Consider the following 15,531-nt stretch of genomic DNA (forward strand, 5'->3'; position numbering starts at 1 on the left):
TTGGGAACTCTTTGAAAGGTCACACGTCTTGGAATTTTGGAGAAATAGGCCTTGAACAAGTTAGCTAGCAGTCAGTTCAGTTTTAAATCTATAAAAACTGAATGAATTCTAAAATAATAACAAATATCCAATGAAATAAAAAAAGTACAGTTACTTTTCTGATCCTCATGTGCTCCTCTGTTGCTTCTAATTTTCATCAAAACCAAATGTATTTTTTGTCAAAAATGTAATTGGTCTCCGAAATGCTGGAGGTGATGTCAATTCAAATTTATTTATTTTCTTAGAGAAAGTGCAAACTAGTTTCCTAATTTTAATAACCTTTTATAAACAAACTGTGAAAGGAAAGCTAAAACATTAGACTCCAAGACTGCTTGTAGACAATTTTAATACAAAAAAAAAAAAAAATATTAAAGTGAAAAACTGAACTGAATATTTTTCAACCATTTCCTTTTTAAACTCAACCTAAGATACAGTAATGGTTTCTTAATTGAAGACCAACCTATTTACAATCAAAAACTTTCAAACAAATTTTTTTTAGTGTTTATAACAATGCAAACATATAAAATAAAATAATAATAAACTGGGCCCAACCCAACAAGCTGTGCCTTTATTTACTGGAAGCATTTTCCATCTTGGTCTCTCTCCAAGATTAAAAAGCCCTATAGCCACCCTCCTGCTCTCATTCAAAATACAGTAGATGAAAACACAATTCACCTCGGAGCTCTTTTCATCCTCATGATGGAAAAACTCCCGTTCTCTTATCAGGCTCATTTTCAAACAACATGCTAAGACTTGACATGAGGGGATTCGACTCATCCAGCTCCTCCTAAGAGAAATTAATTAGATGCCAATCAGGCCCTGACTTTGATGTTTAAAAGCAAGAGCATGTTTAATAGGGTGGCAGCACCAAGTGAGACACTCAACAGACAGGAAACTTCATCATACATGTGTGAGGGACTGCGACTGTCAGCTGCACTATGATCAGTGTAAATCATCAGCTCCGTATCAAGGGCAAAATGACTGAAAAGGGATTTCTCCAATGCTTTACTTCTGGAAAACTACGCAAATTAGAAATCCAAAGAAATAAGTAGGGTTATATGAGCATATTTTATCTGAAAATAGAGAAATACAATCATTGCACATTTTGGCTTTTACAATCATTTTGAAATGATCTTACATTAGGAGAACTGCCACCACACAAAATGATATTTATTGGGGATGTCGATACGAGAACTGTGGGTTAAATTTAACTTGAGTGGCATTATTTGTAAATTGATTTAGACTTGAGTAGATGACTCCGTCAAGACAGATCGTTTCTTCACAGACTGAAATTTGAGCTCAAAACCAAGTGACTTAATAACAGAAAACATTTATGGACTGTCACTAAAAAAAACAAAAAAAAAACCAGCTAATTTCATACAATAACTGCTATGTGCAAAGTTCACGAGTAAATTCCCTACAAGCAAAATTGAACAAATTTTTAATAGAAAGTTGAGTATACTGAAAACAGTATTTACTGGCACCCCGTCAAACATCCATTGTCAATTAGCTATACATTCTACAAATGAATTGACATTTACACCATAAATGTGTGAATATTCAAACAATATATATTTGTAAGGAATGGCAGTCACTCATTTCCTCTTAACACTAGCATACACACTTTTTTAGAGTCTGAAATTTACTCTGAGCCCAGCAACAAGCCAAGCAATATCTCACACCAAAGAGTGTGAAACCTATCACACTTGAAGGCATGTATGAACTAGTGAAGTGTGAATATAACTAATTACATTATAGTTGTTTCTCCTGAAAATCTCTATTGCTTTGCTCCAAATCCTATAGCTGCCAGATATTGGCAGATCATTTTATAAAGATATATATAATTTACCATTTGTATGTTCAACACATTTTTATGCATATTTGAGAATAATACAGAAACCAAAAAAAAAATTTTCAGACCACAAAAAAGTATTCCATCTGAATTTTAAAAGGTTAGTTCACCCAAAAATAATTGTTCCAAATTGTTCCCTTCATATTGTTCCAAACCCACAGGACATATTGTAGAGCTAAGACTAGACCCAAGACCTAAGACTTTTGTAACAATGTCGTCACTATCTTTCTGAGCCTTGAACATTTAGTAGTTGTGTTGCTGTCTATGGACGCTCAGAAAGCTTTAGGATTTTTATCTGATACTGATATTCCCCTAAAGGTTCATACATTTCTATTGAGATTTTCGAAATAAACATAAAGACATGGTTCTACCCTCTCTGTGTTGAAACATAGCATTGTTGCTCTATGAAAGTGGACATGCTACAAGAATGGTAGTTGATTTCAATTAGGCTACAGACTGTTCCAACAGCATGCAATATAATACGGTGTGACATTACACCAGGATTATAATATGATACACATATTTGGCATGTCACACTATAAACAAATAAAATTAGTCACACCATGGTCTTATTTTTAATTATAGACTGTTTTATATACTGCAATTTTTTATTATGTTTATTCATCTATTTATATTTATTCTTTGTGTGTGTGTGGAAGGCCAACAAAAATGTTCACTTTCACAAACTAGTAACAAAAAAGGGGAATGGCATCCACTCACTCACTTCCCAGCACTGCCACATGGATGTGAGGGAAGATAGAGGGGTCAGTGGCATGACATGTCATACCCTTGCAGGACTAAAGAGTTGATAAACACTCATGGCAGAAGTGAAGAGAGTCGAGCTGAGAGTCACTGGCCTCTGGCCTCTGGCTATCATTTCATTATTCTGAATCCCAGCCTCCCTGTGGACATGACACCACTCACCTCACACTGGCACACATCCCTAAACCTCTACAAACAACATACACTACATGCCACTTCATAAAACACATACACTTCTATTAATGTAAAGAGCGTTTCATCCTGTTCATATCAGGAGAGGTGTTAAAAACAGAGGAGGTTGACTTTTTACGACTTTTAATTTGACTCTTAATAAAATCTTAATGAATCAGACTGAGATATTGATATTCGCTACAGAAATATATGGATCTGGGACATAAAGACCTTTGTTAATCAAGGTTATTGGCATGTTGCCAGTTTGCCACTAATATGAGTTGTGTATATTACTCCGTATTGACAAGTAAAATTGTATAACAGCCTAAAGTGTTCTGCAATTTACGATTATGTTATTATTTGTTTCATTTCAAAATGATTGCTTCTATCTAAAGTCTAACATTGGGTGTTACACAGATATATTAATTTGAGCATCTGATCAAGTCAACACCTCTCAACCAATGGTGTGAGTTTGGGGGCGGGTTTCTGTTTCACTGACCAATGGCAGACAGGCGAGTGCTTAGGAAAAATATCTACACTCCCCAAACAAAACACTGCCTGCTTTACATTTCTAGTCTTTTTTATATTAACTGCACTAGAGGCTAGAGGAAAAAATACACAACAGAACAAAGCATCGTTCACAGGTACTACTAAAACACAGAAATTAAAATCACTGAGGAACCCTTAATACATTTTCTTTCAAAAGAAAGATAATACAGGCATAAGTTGTTTTGCATAAGCTTCAAACAGCTTTGGCAATACTCTAGTTAAAGCTGTCAAGATTCGTTATTGGGTGACAAAGTCAGACTCAGCAAAACATCCCAGAAGAAAACCCCACCCACTATTCGCTAAAGATTAAAATGAGCTTAATTAGATGCTTCATATTGAGTGGGAGGCAGCTAAGAGCCCACATCTTGAAAATATCCACCCAAAATTCCTTAACCTAAGACGATTCTTCCACATTAAAAGTGTGCTTTTCTGCCTGCAGGCTTCCATCCTCCTCTGGCTGGAAATCTGTGGCCAGCACCTGTTCAGTGGGATGCAAACGTGACATCCATTTCAGATTAAACTGAATGGGTACTCCGCTTGAAGACCCACTCAGCTACGCTTTCAATCTCACCACGAGTGTAGCCTACACTTTTCAAAACACATTCAACTCACTCCTGTGATGTAAACATCACTTAAAAGATCATGTGTTGTGTTGTGTTACCTGTCTACAATAGCTTGACTATGTGAGAATATGAGAGGTCTGAAAAATTGAAATATTATGATACTAATATGTCATTAATACTGCAGTTAAAACCGTGTAATATTTCATCATTGCAGCTGAACAAAAGTAAATAAATATTCCATGCTCAAAACAAGAATTGCTACAAAAAAAAAAGGTTCAATCTGTGCCTCTTTTTTCTTGAAAACAACAACAAAACAAGTAAAATTTTGGGTTACAGCGAGAAACTTGTAATGGAGGTAATTGGAGCCAATCCGTAAACATACAAATACTCACTTTATAGATGAAATAATACACAGGAATTAATCTAAGCACTTCACATCATTTTTGTTTGCATTATTTATATACTATTGTAATATTTATCAATATTATATTTGATTCATATTTTTAGTGTTCATTCAAAAAAAATTTGAGTTTCAGTATTTATGTTTTTTTTTAATGTTTTATTAGTATTTCAATATTTCTATTTAGCTTTAATGTATTTTCGATTTTAGTAGTATTTCAACTTTTAATGTCAGCATCTGTCAGTTTCAAATGTAACTTTTCAAATGTCCATTTTAGCTAAGTTTTTCCATATATATATATATATAGAGAGAGAGAGAGAGAGAGAGAGAAATCATTTTACTAGTTTTAGTTTAACAGTAACAATGCAGCGTCACATTTCTGCTTTCAAATCCTCCAAAAACCGTAACCATAAGAAAATGTGAGATGAGACAGAATCTCTGAATTATTTTTAATATTATATCCCAAACGCAGTCGACGGAGCTCAACTTGTGGAACATTCTAACTCAAGCTTCACATAGTTTCGGCTACCTTACATGAACATTAAACAGTTACATAATCGAGTCCTTTCAGGGTTTGAATTGTATCTAATCCAGAATATCACAAGGGTAAGTGTAAATCCGAAGGGCTAATTATGAGACAGCATTGTCTCTATACACAGTCTATATCACAGCACACAAACAAGCAGAGGGAAGTCTTGGGTGGCTGCGCTCCAGCTCTGTTAGCTTGTAAGCTCCACAGACCGTGGCCCCAGCTTTTGCCTGCCTCAAGTCCAGCTGCTCACTCTACTCCGAGCCAAGAGATAAATTAAACCGCCACAGCTGAAGCCTTCGTTTGGACGGACCTCTAGGTTGGCATCTGGATAGACTTAGTCATGATTATCCCCATTCACCTAAATACTCTTGCAACTCCCCCCTAAGAAATAAACTACAAACACATTATGTACTTCCACACGCAACTATACTTGGTCTGATATCATTAAGAATTAATTATTTTTATGCTCATGAGTGCAGACAAATTTACTTTCAACTTTGAGGAAGAGACAAAAATCAAACAAAGCAGGTGTTCAAAACAAAGCAGTCCAACTCACACCACCTTTGTTTCACGGGGTCTTACTGTTCCCATGACAACAAATCCCAACGCCCAATGATTTCTCAACTGTATGACCAATGAATTAGCAGTGTCCAATAAAACAACATACATTTGCACATGATTTCCAATCAAAACCATTCCCATCAAGCAAGAAAAGGGATCGCTGCAAACTCAAAAGGTCATTTATTTCTGGTGGATGGAGGTAGATTAGCCAAACAGAGCTGCTCCTGTTTAAAACAAACTGTAAAATGGACCAACGGACAATCCGCCCTTGGGCTCTCGAGTATTGTGCTGTAGAAAGAGAGCTTAAAAAGCAGATTGTGTGGGTGAAAGAGAGGAACAGATACAGATGCTGAGAGAAAGTCATTTAGAGGATCATGGAGCGCATATAAGACTGCAAAAGTGACTGACTGCAAATGAGTCGAGCTGAAACAACAAACTCCCACTTTAACTTTCCATCCTGTCAGTGATATGCGTATATTTAGATTCACCATCAAAACACTGTTACAGTAGTGTAAAACAACTGGAATAGCCTTTAAACCGAATCAGAATAATTGGAAATAATGCTAGTTTACTTAAACCTATTAAAACAGAATTGAAAGAGTCAATGCGTACTGACAAGTGTGTGTTATTGTTAGGGACTGGGACTGTTCGGCAGAAACAGACTCAGTAAAGGATTCTGAAAGGTATATTAAAGAAAGAAAAATGGTTTGTTTTACAAGTGAAAAAAAAAAACAATCCTAAAAGCCCTTAAAACATCAAAAAAGAAAAAAAGTGCCTCAGTGCCATATACTGCATGAGCTTACAATAAACAAAACTGATATTTATTTAAAAATGCACTGTTACAATAAGTGCAATTAACAAGAAATACTGCAATCACCAATTAAATAAATAGGGAGAACAGCTGCACGTTAAATGGACCCCATAATGTGCCATGATGTGCTCTCATCGATAATTTACTAACCAAAAGGTTAATAGGAAATATTATGTGCCAAACTTTTGTAAATATTCAACAAATTTCGAGTTCTTCCAGGCTTGATTCATAAACCACCTCTAGAAAGCTTACACTGTACCACACAATATTCAGTAACCCTTTCCATTAAGTCTGCAAACATGATGGATTCAAAAATGTTCATAAAAATATTAACCAAAGATAAGATTTTAAAATGTTCCTTGTCGTTCTTAAGAAAGAGTATAGCCATGCAATATGGTTTTAAGCATGTTTTAAGTCAGTCTTTCAATTTATAAATAGGTATTATAATATTGTTTGTAATTAATAAGAATATGTGATTAAAAGATGCATTTCATGAATGCTTTCAAAAACATTTGCAATGCATTGATTATACGGATAAAAAGTGTTAATCTGAATTCTTCTCCATGCTCATAGATCTTCGGCCACAAAGTCACACATGTCCTGTCAGCTTACTATCTCGAGACACTGGGCAAGATGCTGTCCATGGATGCTGTGGGTACCATTACACAGCAGCAGCATCCCTGTACTCGACTCTGCTGGGAGGAGCTGAAATCTTTTCATGTCGATGAAATAAAGCCTATTTTGTGGTATTGCGATCTGGCCAAGAGTTGCGACTGTATAGGAAGCATCTCTAGTACGTAGAATATCTCTCCGCCTTGATCAAGATGGCAGGCAATAAAGATAGCATGTGACATAACAGAAAAACAACAAAGAGCATCCCTCAAATGAAGTCATGCAAATATTTTTTTTTTGTTTTTTTTTCAAACCATGAACAAAAACATGCCATTTCTTACCTTGATCCTTTGAAAGCTAGGGAGCTCCTCTATAAGGGAATCATCTTTGTTGTATTCACTTCAGCTGACTGTCTATTTCAGAAGAACTGTAAATGTGTCATCTGTGTTAAATACAGTTAGTTGTATCATAATATGGGTAAAGAACGAGGGAGTTACTTGAAGGATAGCGTTATTTCTTTCTGCAGACAACGCCGATTAATTCATTTTTCGCAAAGAAATGCACACTGATGAAAGGATTATGCCATATCGCAGGAATATTATATATCTCCATGTTGTTGAGAGCCCTTGACAGCAGCGTACACTCCAGTGATGATACTAAATATTTTGCCGTGTATTTTCATCTGTCCGTTCTGTGTTTTTTGGCGAGGAGAGATGATGGGTGTGCGAATAAAGGCATAGGGAGGCAGGTTTTCTTTAGTACGGAGACTCGGAGGGCTCAAACGGAGGTCGCTTGTTAGCCGCAGGAGGGCGCAGTTTATATCGCCTCGATGTCTTGTTTTGTTTTGGTATTTCTGGTTTTAAACATTTCAATATCAGCTCTTTTCCAATTATTATGCAGTTTGAGTTTCACACGAGCAGGATTGAGCGCAAGGGAAACAAACATCCATAGTGGTCCATTCTTTGGCCAAATGTTTGATCTCTGCAGTTCAGTCAACAATGAAATGCACATTACTGCTGTCACGAATGGCAGGCGACGCTCAGTGTAGATTCGTGCTTCTTAAAGGGTTATATTTACGATTGTTTATTTGAATTTTGTATATAAATATATAGCATCAAGCAGCTGCCGTGACAAGCGATGCACCTGCTAAACAGGCGATGCCTGAAAGCGATGTGAAAAGTGTTGCGTCCTTCAGCGCCATCTGGTGGATGTTTAAAGCTGTCACCTGATCAATCAACATCGTGAATAACCTTCAGTAAAATAATGCACATCGTTGTCTACATCAGGAGTTTCCCTTGAATGATATATATATATATATATATATATATATATATATATATATATATATATATATCAATCAAATATTTAGCATAATTCTTTTTCCACATTGATAGTAAGAAATGTTTCTTGAGCTCCAAATAAGCATTTTAGGATGTTTTCTGATGAGTTTCTGCTGAAGTACTACTGTACTTTTTTTTTTTTTTTTTTATGCAGCTTTAGTGGTGAGACTTATTTCAGAAACATTTGAAAGATTATTTTTCATCATGCAATATGATAATGAGGGGGTGATCGGTTTACTCCTTTTGGCTGAAGGATCATGGAGCTGCATTTCCATTCCTCCATCAGAATAATTAGCCATCTGATAACCTAGTGTTTGAGTTAACCTCTGATGATACTGGCATCTATAAAACCAACAATCAATTAGTTTTTCACATTTCTTTTTATTTCTCCAAGGACAATTATTACGTCTAGAGGATCCACTTGTACACATCAAAACAATGGAATCACCACATTAACATACTTAACAATCATTGAAACAGAAGAAATGGTTAAGAGTTCATCTTTCCCACACAACTCCTGAACCACTAAACCACAGACAGCTGATCCAGGTCCTGAAAGCTCCACAATTATGAGACTTAAAGCAGCCTCACAGTGGGATCCAAGCTGGAATGTTTTCAAATTAACACTTATCCATGTAACAAAAGAAGAAGAAAAAAAAGAAAGAAAAATAGATCTCTACACAGATCCAGTGAAAGAAAACAGATGATCATGGTCACTAGACTGGAAATGATTCACAAGACCATAGTGCTTTACAGATGGAGTATGTGATTTGATTGATCATTAATATAATATAAACCATGTCAACAGACATTTAACAGAAGTTGATTCCGGACATTCAGGAGTTAGTAAAATCATGTTTCGTATGTACCTCCACTTCACAAAAACATTATGGATACTAAAGTACTTCAGTAGAGCTAAAGGAAGGCCAACTGATCTTACAAGTTTGATAGATAACCTTAGTTAAGGGAAAACATCTGATTTAATTTAACAAGAATGAAAATGAAGCTGTGAGGGATAAATAGACTGTCCCTTTAAACATTTCTGCTGATGCAACTCTGAAAATACATCTTCCTAAAACATTTCAAGAGAACAGAAACTCTGGTTGTGAAGATGAGATCTTATTATACAGTAAAATCTACAGCCTCATTTTGATTGGTTTAAATCTAGAATCTCAGGTCTGTGGCCAATTCAAGTCCAGCTCGCACTGTTTGCAGTGCTGTTCTGCTATGAACTTGCTTTTAGATGATGGTTTTCAGGAATAACTGATGTGACCAGCAAAGACATTTTTACATATTGTTCAGCGTTTACAGTAACTTATAGAAACTTGATCCCACTATGGGTTTAAAAAAATAAAAATAAGTACATTCTCACACAATTTGGATTTACAATTAGACCTCACAAGTCTGACTTTTTCTTGCAATTATGAGAACAAAAGTCACAATTGCTACATATATGAATAGAATTAAAAGATGTAAACTCTGAATTCAGAGAAAAAGAAAGAAAAAAAATTATATAAACTCAGAATTGCGAGATGTAAGCTAAAATTTTGAGAAAAAAGGTTTCACAATTATGACTTTTGTCGAAATTAACTTTTTTTTTTATTTTAAACCCATGGTGGAATCGAGCTTTACCACTGTGTCCTGGGAGATAAAGACTTCTTGCTTTTCAAAAAAAAAAAAGAACAATAAAAATCATTACAAGACAACTAGGAAATACGGAATGGCAAACACCCTCATGCTTCACAAAAAACAAACTGCTTTTAATATGTACACACATCAGATTATTATATCCTTTCATTTTTAACCAACCAGGACTAAAGAGAGCCCTACAAAGTGTGGGTCGAGTCTACACTGGTAGAAATACAATTGGAGATGACTGGTATTATTCTTTTTTTTAAAGTTTTGGTATAACGGTATTCTCAAAGATAGCATTTACTTAAATTCAGTAGCTACTTGAAAGAACACAACAAGTGAGAGTGAGATCAGGTCAAGCACACCGGATACACCAGGTGTCATCACGCAAATACAACAGCATTCAGCATACAGTGATCAAGAGAATACATCACGATTTACACCCATCCAATGCACAGAACCACACTAATGCAATTTATCACTTTTCTTGTACTGTACAGAACAATCACAGCAAACTATATATTGGAGTTTGAGATGATTACAAACAGACCCCAACACTGGGTCTATGGACAGTCTGTTCTGTCACCATATGCAGAATCACCGTTTATATTATTAGGCCATTTTAATAAATAAAATACCTTTTGATTTAAAAAAAGAACAATTCTATAAATTCTTAAATTTAATATTATTACATTATGGAGGTATGGGCAAAAACATGAAGTGATATTTTCCTTTTCAGAATTATGAGGTGCCAAACTAAGTGTGAAAGTCGTCACAGATCTGCCTTTGACATTGTCATGCACTCTTTTAAGACAAATTGGTGCACATATTTAAATCTTCAGGAAATGATGGTTAAAAACAGACACAAAAGGAAAATACATTTAAATAATTTACTATGTATTTACACCTCCTGTTTGCCTCAGCAACACAGCATCTTTGATCTGTAGGTTGTGTAGTCTTCTAATCTCCCATTTTTACTTTCGATGTCTGAAGAGAGAAAAATACAAAACAATGTTAATGATTATACAGGTCCAAAAAAAAAAAAAAAGCACAATATGATGTAAAAAAATATTTTCCTGAATAGACTGAATACTGAATGGAAAACCATAAAGATATCAAACTTCTTACTCCAACTATAGAACCTACATGAAGCGATGTGTTTTAATATGAGCTGCTCTTGTGTGGTGCAAAAATCTCAATCTGAATTCAAGCGTGCATGTCAGATCGATTTAAAGAGTGGGACTGGAAAAGGTGATAAAATAGTCATTTTCCAGAGTGTGGTCATAAGTAGCTAGATGGATATTAATAACAAGATCATTCTGCTGGAAATCAGATGGGGAAGAATATGCTTAGGTAAACTAAAGGCCTGTTCACACAAATAATGAAATGAAGAAGTGAAACAAAAGGCTGATTCAGATAAAGAGCAAAATAATAATAAAAAAAAACATGCTTAAATGCAAGATACAATCCATTAAACAAAAAAGATTTTACTCTCTGCATTACACAACTGATTCTTGCTTGCAATATCAAACAACAACAAATATTAACTCTTGCCATGAAAAAGGCCTTAAGACTAAGATGATTTATTATTTTGAAATACATGTATAATTAAAAACCGCAATTTACTACAGTAAAGTAGCATCTCATAGATTTCATAATGTTTTAAATAACTGAAAGCCTCAAAAGTCTTACACTTAATATATTCCTCTTGTCACTAGATATCAATTTACTAAATCTAATGAGGTCATGCTAACAATTCCATGATTTGCTGCTGAAAAGTGAACGACTGGTAATAAAATCTTGACATTAATGTGTCTGGCATATGATTTGATCTTAAATGTATTCAAAGTAAACATTTTCAAAACATACATTTTATATATATAAAAACACCGATTTTAGAAAACCACTTGCCTGCAAGATGGCTACAATCACTCCAAACAGTCCAATGGCACTGCCGAAAATTTCAACAATGAGGATCTTGACAAAGAGGCTGGCATTCTGAGCATCAGCGAGGGCAGCTCCACTGCCCACAATGCCAACACAGATGCCACAGAAGAGGTTTGAAAAGCCAACAGTGAGTCCAGCACCAAACATGGAGAAGCCTGAAAAAAACAGAACCAATGTGTCATCCAGTCGCTTAACAGAGGCAGAAGAAATTACGATTCAGAAGCTAAATTTACCTGCTTGGTAGTTCTTTGCCCCAATAGTCTCTGGAGTCGTACCAGAAAAGTTCTAAATAACAGGAAATGGGGAGAAAAAAAAAGAAAGAAAAAAAAATTATGTATGAAAAAGAATGTAATGCAGAATGTAAATGTTGTCAAGAAAAAAAAACATCAGTTCTTAAAAGACACACATATCTAAAAATCTCTTTAACGTACGACTCGCTCAAAAAAACCAAAGCATTCAAAGAAATGGGTCAATCAGTTTTAACTTACCTCTGCCAAATTGCTAATGACAATTGCCATGATGATCCCATAAATGGCAACAGCTTCACAAAAGATAATGCTAGAAGAAAAAAGAAATTCAATGTCACCACAAGTGCCACTGTGATCTGAAAAAAAAAACTTAAGCAAATAAAACTAGACCATTACTACACATGTGGAATCGTATAAAAAAACAATGGTTTTTGTTTTCATATCAGACAAAAGTAACATTAATATCTATATTTTTTTTAAGTTTTGCCTTTAATTAGACTTCATCTAAGTTCAGCGTTTTTAATAAGACATTTGCAGGACAACTGTGTGTTACTGTCACTAGTGTTAAGATACCAAAATAAAAAATACGACAAATACAATATTTTATATGTAGGCCTATATAAGCAAAATCTGAACCCCAAATGTGGCAGCAAAAAAAAAAAAACTTTAACCTATTAAAGGGTTAGTTCAACTAAGAATGAAAATTTGTCCTTGTTCTACTCACCCTCGAATCATCCTAGGTGTGTATGACTTTCTTCTTTCAGAATAATCCAATCAGAGTTACATTAAAAATTGTCCTAGCTCTTCTAAGCCTTACACTGGGTTAAGCAGGTGTTTATTGTCAACAGTTCAGAAGACGTGAAATAAAGTGTGCGCATCTATAATAAAACTCCCCCTCACACGGCTGTGGGAAGTGAAGTCCCCCCTGTAGCGAATCCATGTGTTTTTGTAAGATAAATATCCAGATTTCAAACATAATAAACACTTTATTTCACGTCTTCTGAACTGTTGACAATAAACACCCGCTTTACCCCATTTAAAGGCTTAGAAGAGCAAGGACAATTTTTTTTATATAACTCCAATTGGACTATTCTGAAAGAAGAAAGTCACACACACCTAGCATGATTCAAGGGTAGAAGATGGACAAATGTTTTATTCTCGGGTGAACTAACCCTTTAAGTAAACGGCATATACCTGACAAGATTTTTGGTCTTGATTCTAGGGGCTTTGACTCCACCACCAATGATGCTGGATCCAGTGATATAAATCCCCCTGCAGAGTCACATACATGTAATTTACTGTTTGTTTATATATTTTGCATAATAAAGTCAAATAATGCAAAAGAAACATACAATATTCATTTTGGTGACTGAGCTATTGATAGAGATACAGAGTTGAAGGCATTAATTTATGGAGCTCTTTTAAACAGAGCAGAAGAGGATATGGAAAACTGCACTACAACTGCACTGTCAACTTCTGTAAGACACACAAAAAAAGAGGAAACAGACAGTCTTACCAGGCAGCTCCAACAACAGAGAGAGAGATGGCCAGGCCAATTCCAAGATTAGCCCACATAAATGGAGAAGTCTCTGTTAAAAACCTGCAACAGAAAAGGTTAGGTTATGTAGACTTCATCAGGAGCATTTCATTCATCTCAAGTCTTAAATTAGGTCTTGTGGATATCAGAAATGTAACTGTTGTCCACAAAACAAGTCCTACTACATTAAAGTTTCAAAAACTAGTCTTATGGAACACATACCATGCTACATCAAATCGAAACCCAAGGTCAAATATCGTATAGCAAATACCTGTGAAGAAAAATAAATTATTAGATTAGTACGGTTTAAGTTAAGCGTTTAAGGTTAACCAGAAATTTTAAAGTATGAAAGTGACAGAATTTTCAAATAAACCTTAAAAAGTAAATAAATAAAAACACTGAAAGTTTGTATTAGAGAACAAAAAAGAAAAAGGAAAAAAACAGTGGCATAATCTTAATAAACGACATAATACAGATAGACTTTTTCTGAAGAATCATAGAGGATATTTGTGAAAGCTCACAGTCATGTGAGAGCTGTCTTCCTCATTTGATCATAAAACCCTGTCCAACTACTCTGTATCAACTTGAAAATAAAAATTAAAAAAATTAAAAACCAAGACTGCCTTCACATTGAACTGAATTTTGCTGCTCTCCTGTGCCGATTACAGCTACCGTGTGGATAAACAGGTGAAAATACAGATAACGTTCCCAGAGAAACATTTAAACTACAGCTAACATGATAAAACGTTCTCGTCTGAGCAGATATATGTCTAACTCACACTGACAACCTTTAAAATGTTTGGTACTATCTCCATAGCTCGCTTTTCAACGGTTTACGCCAACGTTTGACGATAAAAGCGTTCAATACAATTAAAACGATATTTAAATGGTGTTTGTCGTAGTCGTGCTAGCGTATGACAGCTAACGTCTGTTAAGAGGAGCCGAAAATGGCTATCCGGCCAAAGAGACATGAGAAACAGTAAAGAATTAGAAAGATAACTGTGTACAAATCAAGTATGCATGACTCTAATACAATGCATGTGTTAATCATGTCCATATGGCAGCTGGTCTCATTAGCACTCACCGACGATCAGGATGGTCGTCCAGAAGGCCAAAGTGACCCCGGTGTATAAAATTGCGTGCCCGTTCATCATCCACTCCAACAGCAGAGCCAGTTTTGCTATCTAAATGTTTTCCCGAGAACACACCTACAGCTACTGTGATGTTATTTTCTGTTAGATGATTGTAATTTGAAGAGAAATTGGTTCCTGCGAGCCCTTCGAAGCGGTGAAGGCTGGAAATCCTGCATCCATCAGAAGGGAAGGAGTCATCAGCTGATCATGTGACGAGCTCGAGCTGTGCACGTGACTCAAGACGTCACGCTTCCTTCAGTAATCTGAAGCGCTGATCTCCGATCGGGTCATATTAGAAAGTAGAAAGCTGATTGTAAACAGAGAGAAGAAGAAAAAATAATGAACAATATTTTTATAACTGTCTGGGGGAAAAAGTATAAAATAATTGTACAATTTATTGTAGTTCGTGTTTCAACCAAACGATGGCAGTAAATTCCCAATAATGAGAAAAATCTATATTCAGGCTTATGTCATGAGAAAAGCCAATGATGACTTGCCTCATCATTCTAAACCTGAGGGGGGAAAATTCAGTTAAAACACAATTTAGTCTGATTAATGATGATTAACTGGAGGTGCAAATGTAATTTCTGACAAAAGGGCAGTATGTTTTTCAGAAACTGATATGTGTGCCCTCTGAACTGTGAATTCTTGTGAGATGGTGGGTGAACAGGTAAAATATGTGTTACTCAAAATAGTTTTGTATGCAGATGATTTATCAGCCACACCCTGATATAAGCTTATCAGTTCCACAAATGGTCAATGCATATAGGCACCACACAGGAATCTCTTTTTTTAGAGCTATGAAGAGGATGCTGTGCTTCACACCAATTTCTTCTCTTCCC

General features: G+C 35.4%; 2 protein-coding genes across 2 annotated transcripts in view; both read right to left on the reverse strand.

Moving 5' to 3' along the window:
* LOC127951700 (beta-1,4-galactosyltransferase 2) overlaps nucleotides 1–7,751 on the reverse strand; it is a 98,425-nt gene extending 90,674 nt beyond the window's left edge. The window contains exon 1 of the mRNA XM_052549739.1: nucleotides 7,194–7,751. The gene's annotated coding sequence lies outside the window, so the exon portion shown is untranslated. The remainder of the gene's footprint in view (nucleotides 1–7,193) is intronic.
* An 802-nt stretch (nucleotides 7,752–8,553) lies between these two features.
* On the reverse strand, nucleotides 8,554–14,902 carry LOC127951107 (V-type proton ATPase 21 kDa proteolipid subunit c''). Its single transcript, XM_052548771.1, has 8 exons — nucleotides 14,641–14,902; nucleotides 13,779–13,827; nucleotides 13,536–13,619; nucleotides 13,214–13,291; nucleotides 12,260–12,329; nucleotides 12,005–12,056; nucleotides 11,736–11,926; nucleotides 8,554–10,811 (listed from the first exon to the last, which is right to left on the reverse strand). The coding sequence occupies exons 1-8, from the start codon at nucleotides 14,708–14,710 to the stop codon at nucleotides 10,785–10,787; spliced, it is 621 nt and encodes a 206-aa protein (XP_052404731.1). The 5' UTR covers nucleotides 14,711–14,902; the 3' UTR covers nucleotides 8,554–10,784.
* Between the last annotated feature and the right edge of the window lie 629 nt (nucleotides 14,903–15,531).

This window comes from Carassius gibelio, chromosome B2 (genome assembly GCF_023724105.1).
Source record: "Carassius gibelio isolate Cgi1373 ecotype wild population from Czech Republic chromosome B2, carGib1.2-hapl.c, whole genome shotgun sequence".
In the NCBI taxonomy this organism is placed as follows: domain Eukaryota; kingdom Metazoa; phylum Chordata; class Actinopteri; order Cypriniformes; family Cyprinidae; genus Carassius; species Carassius gibelio.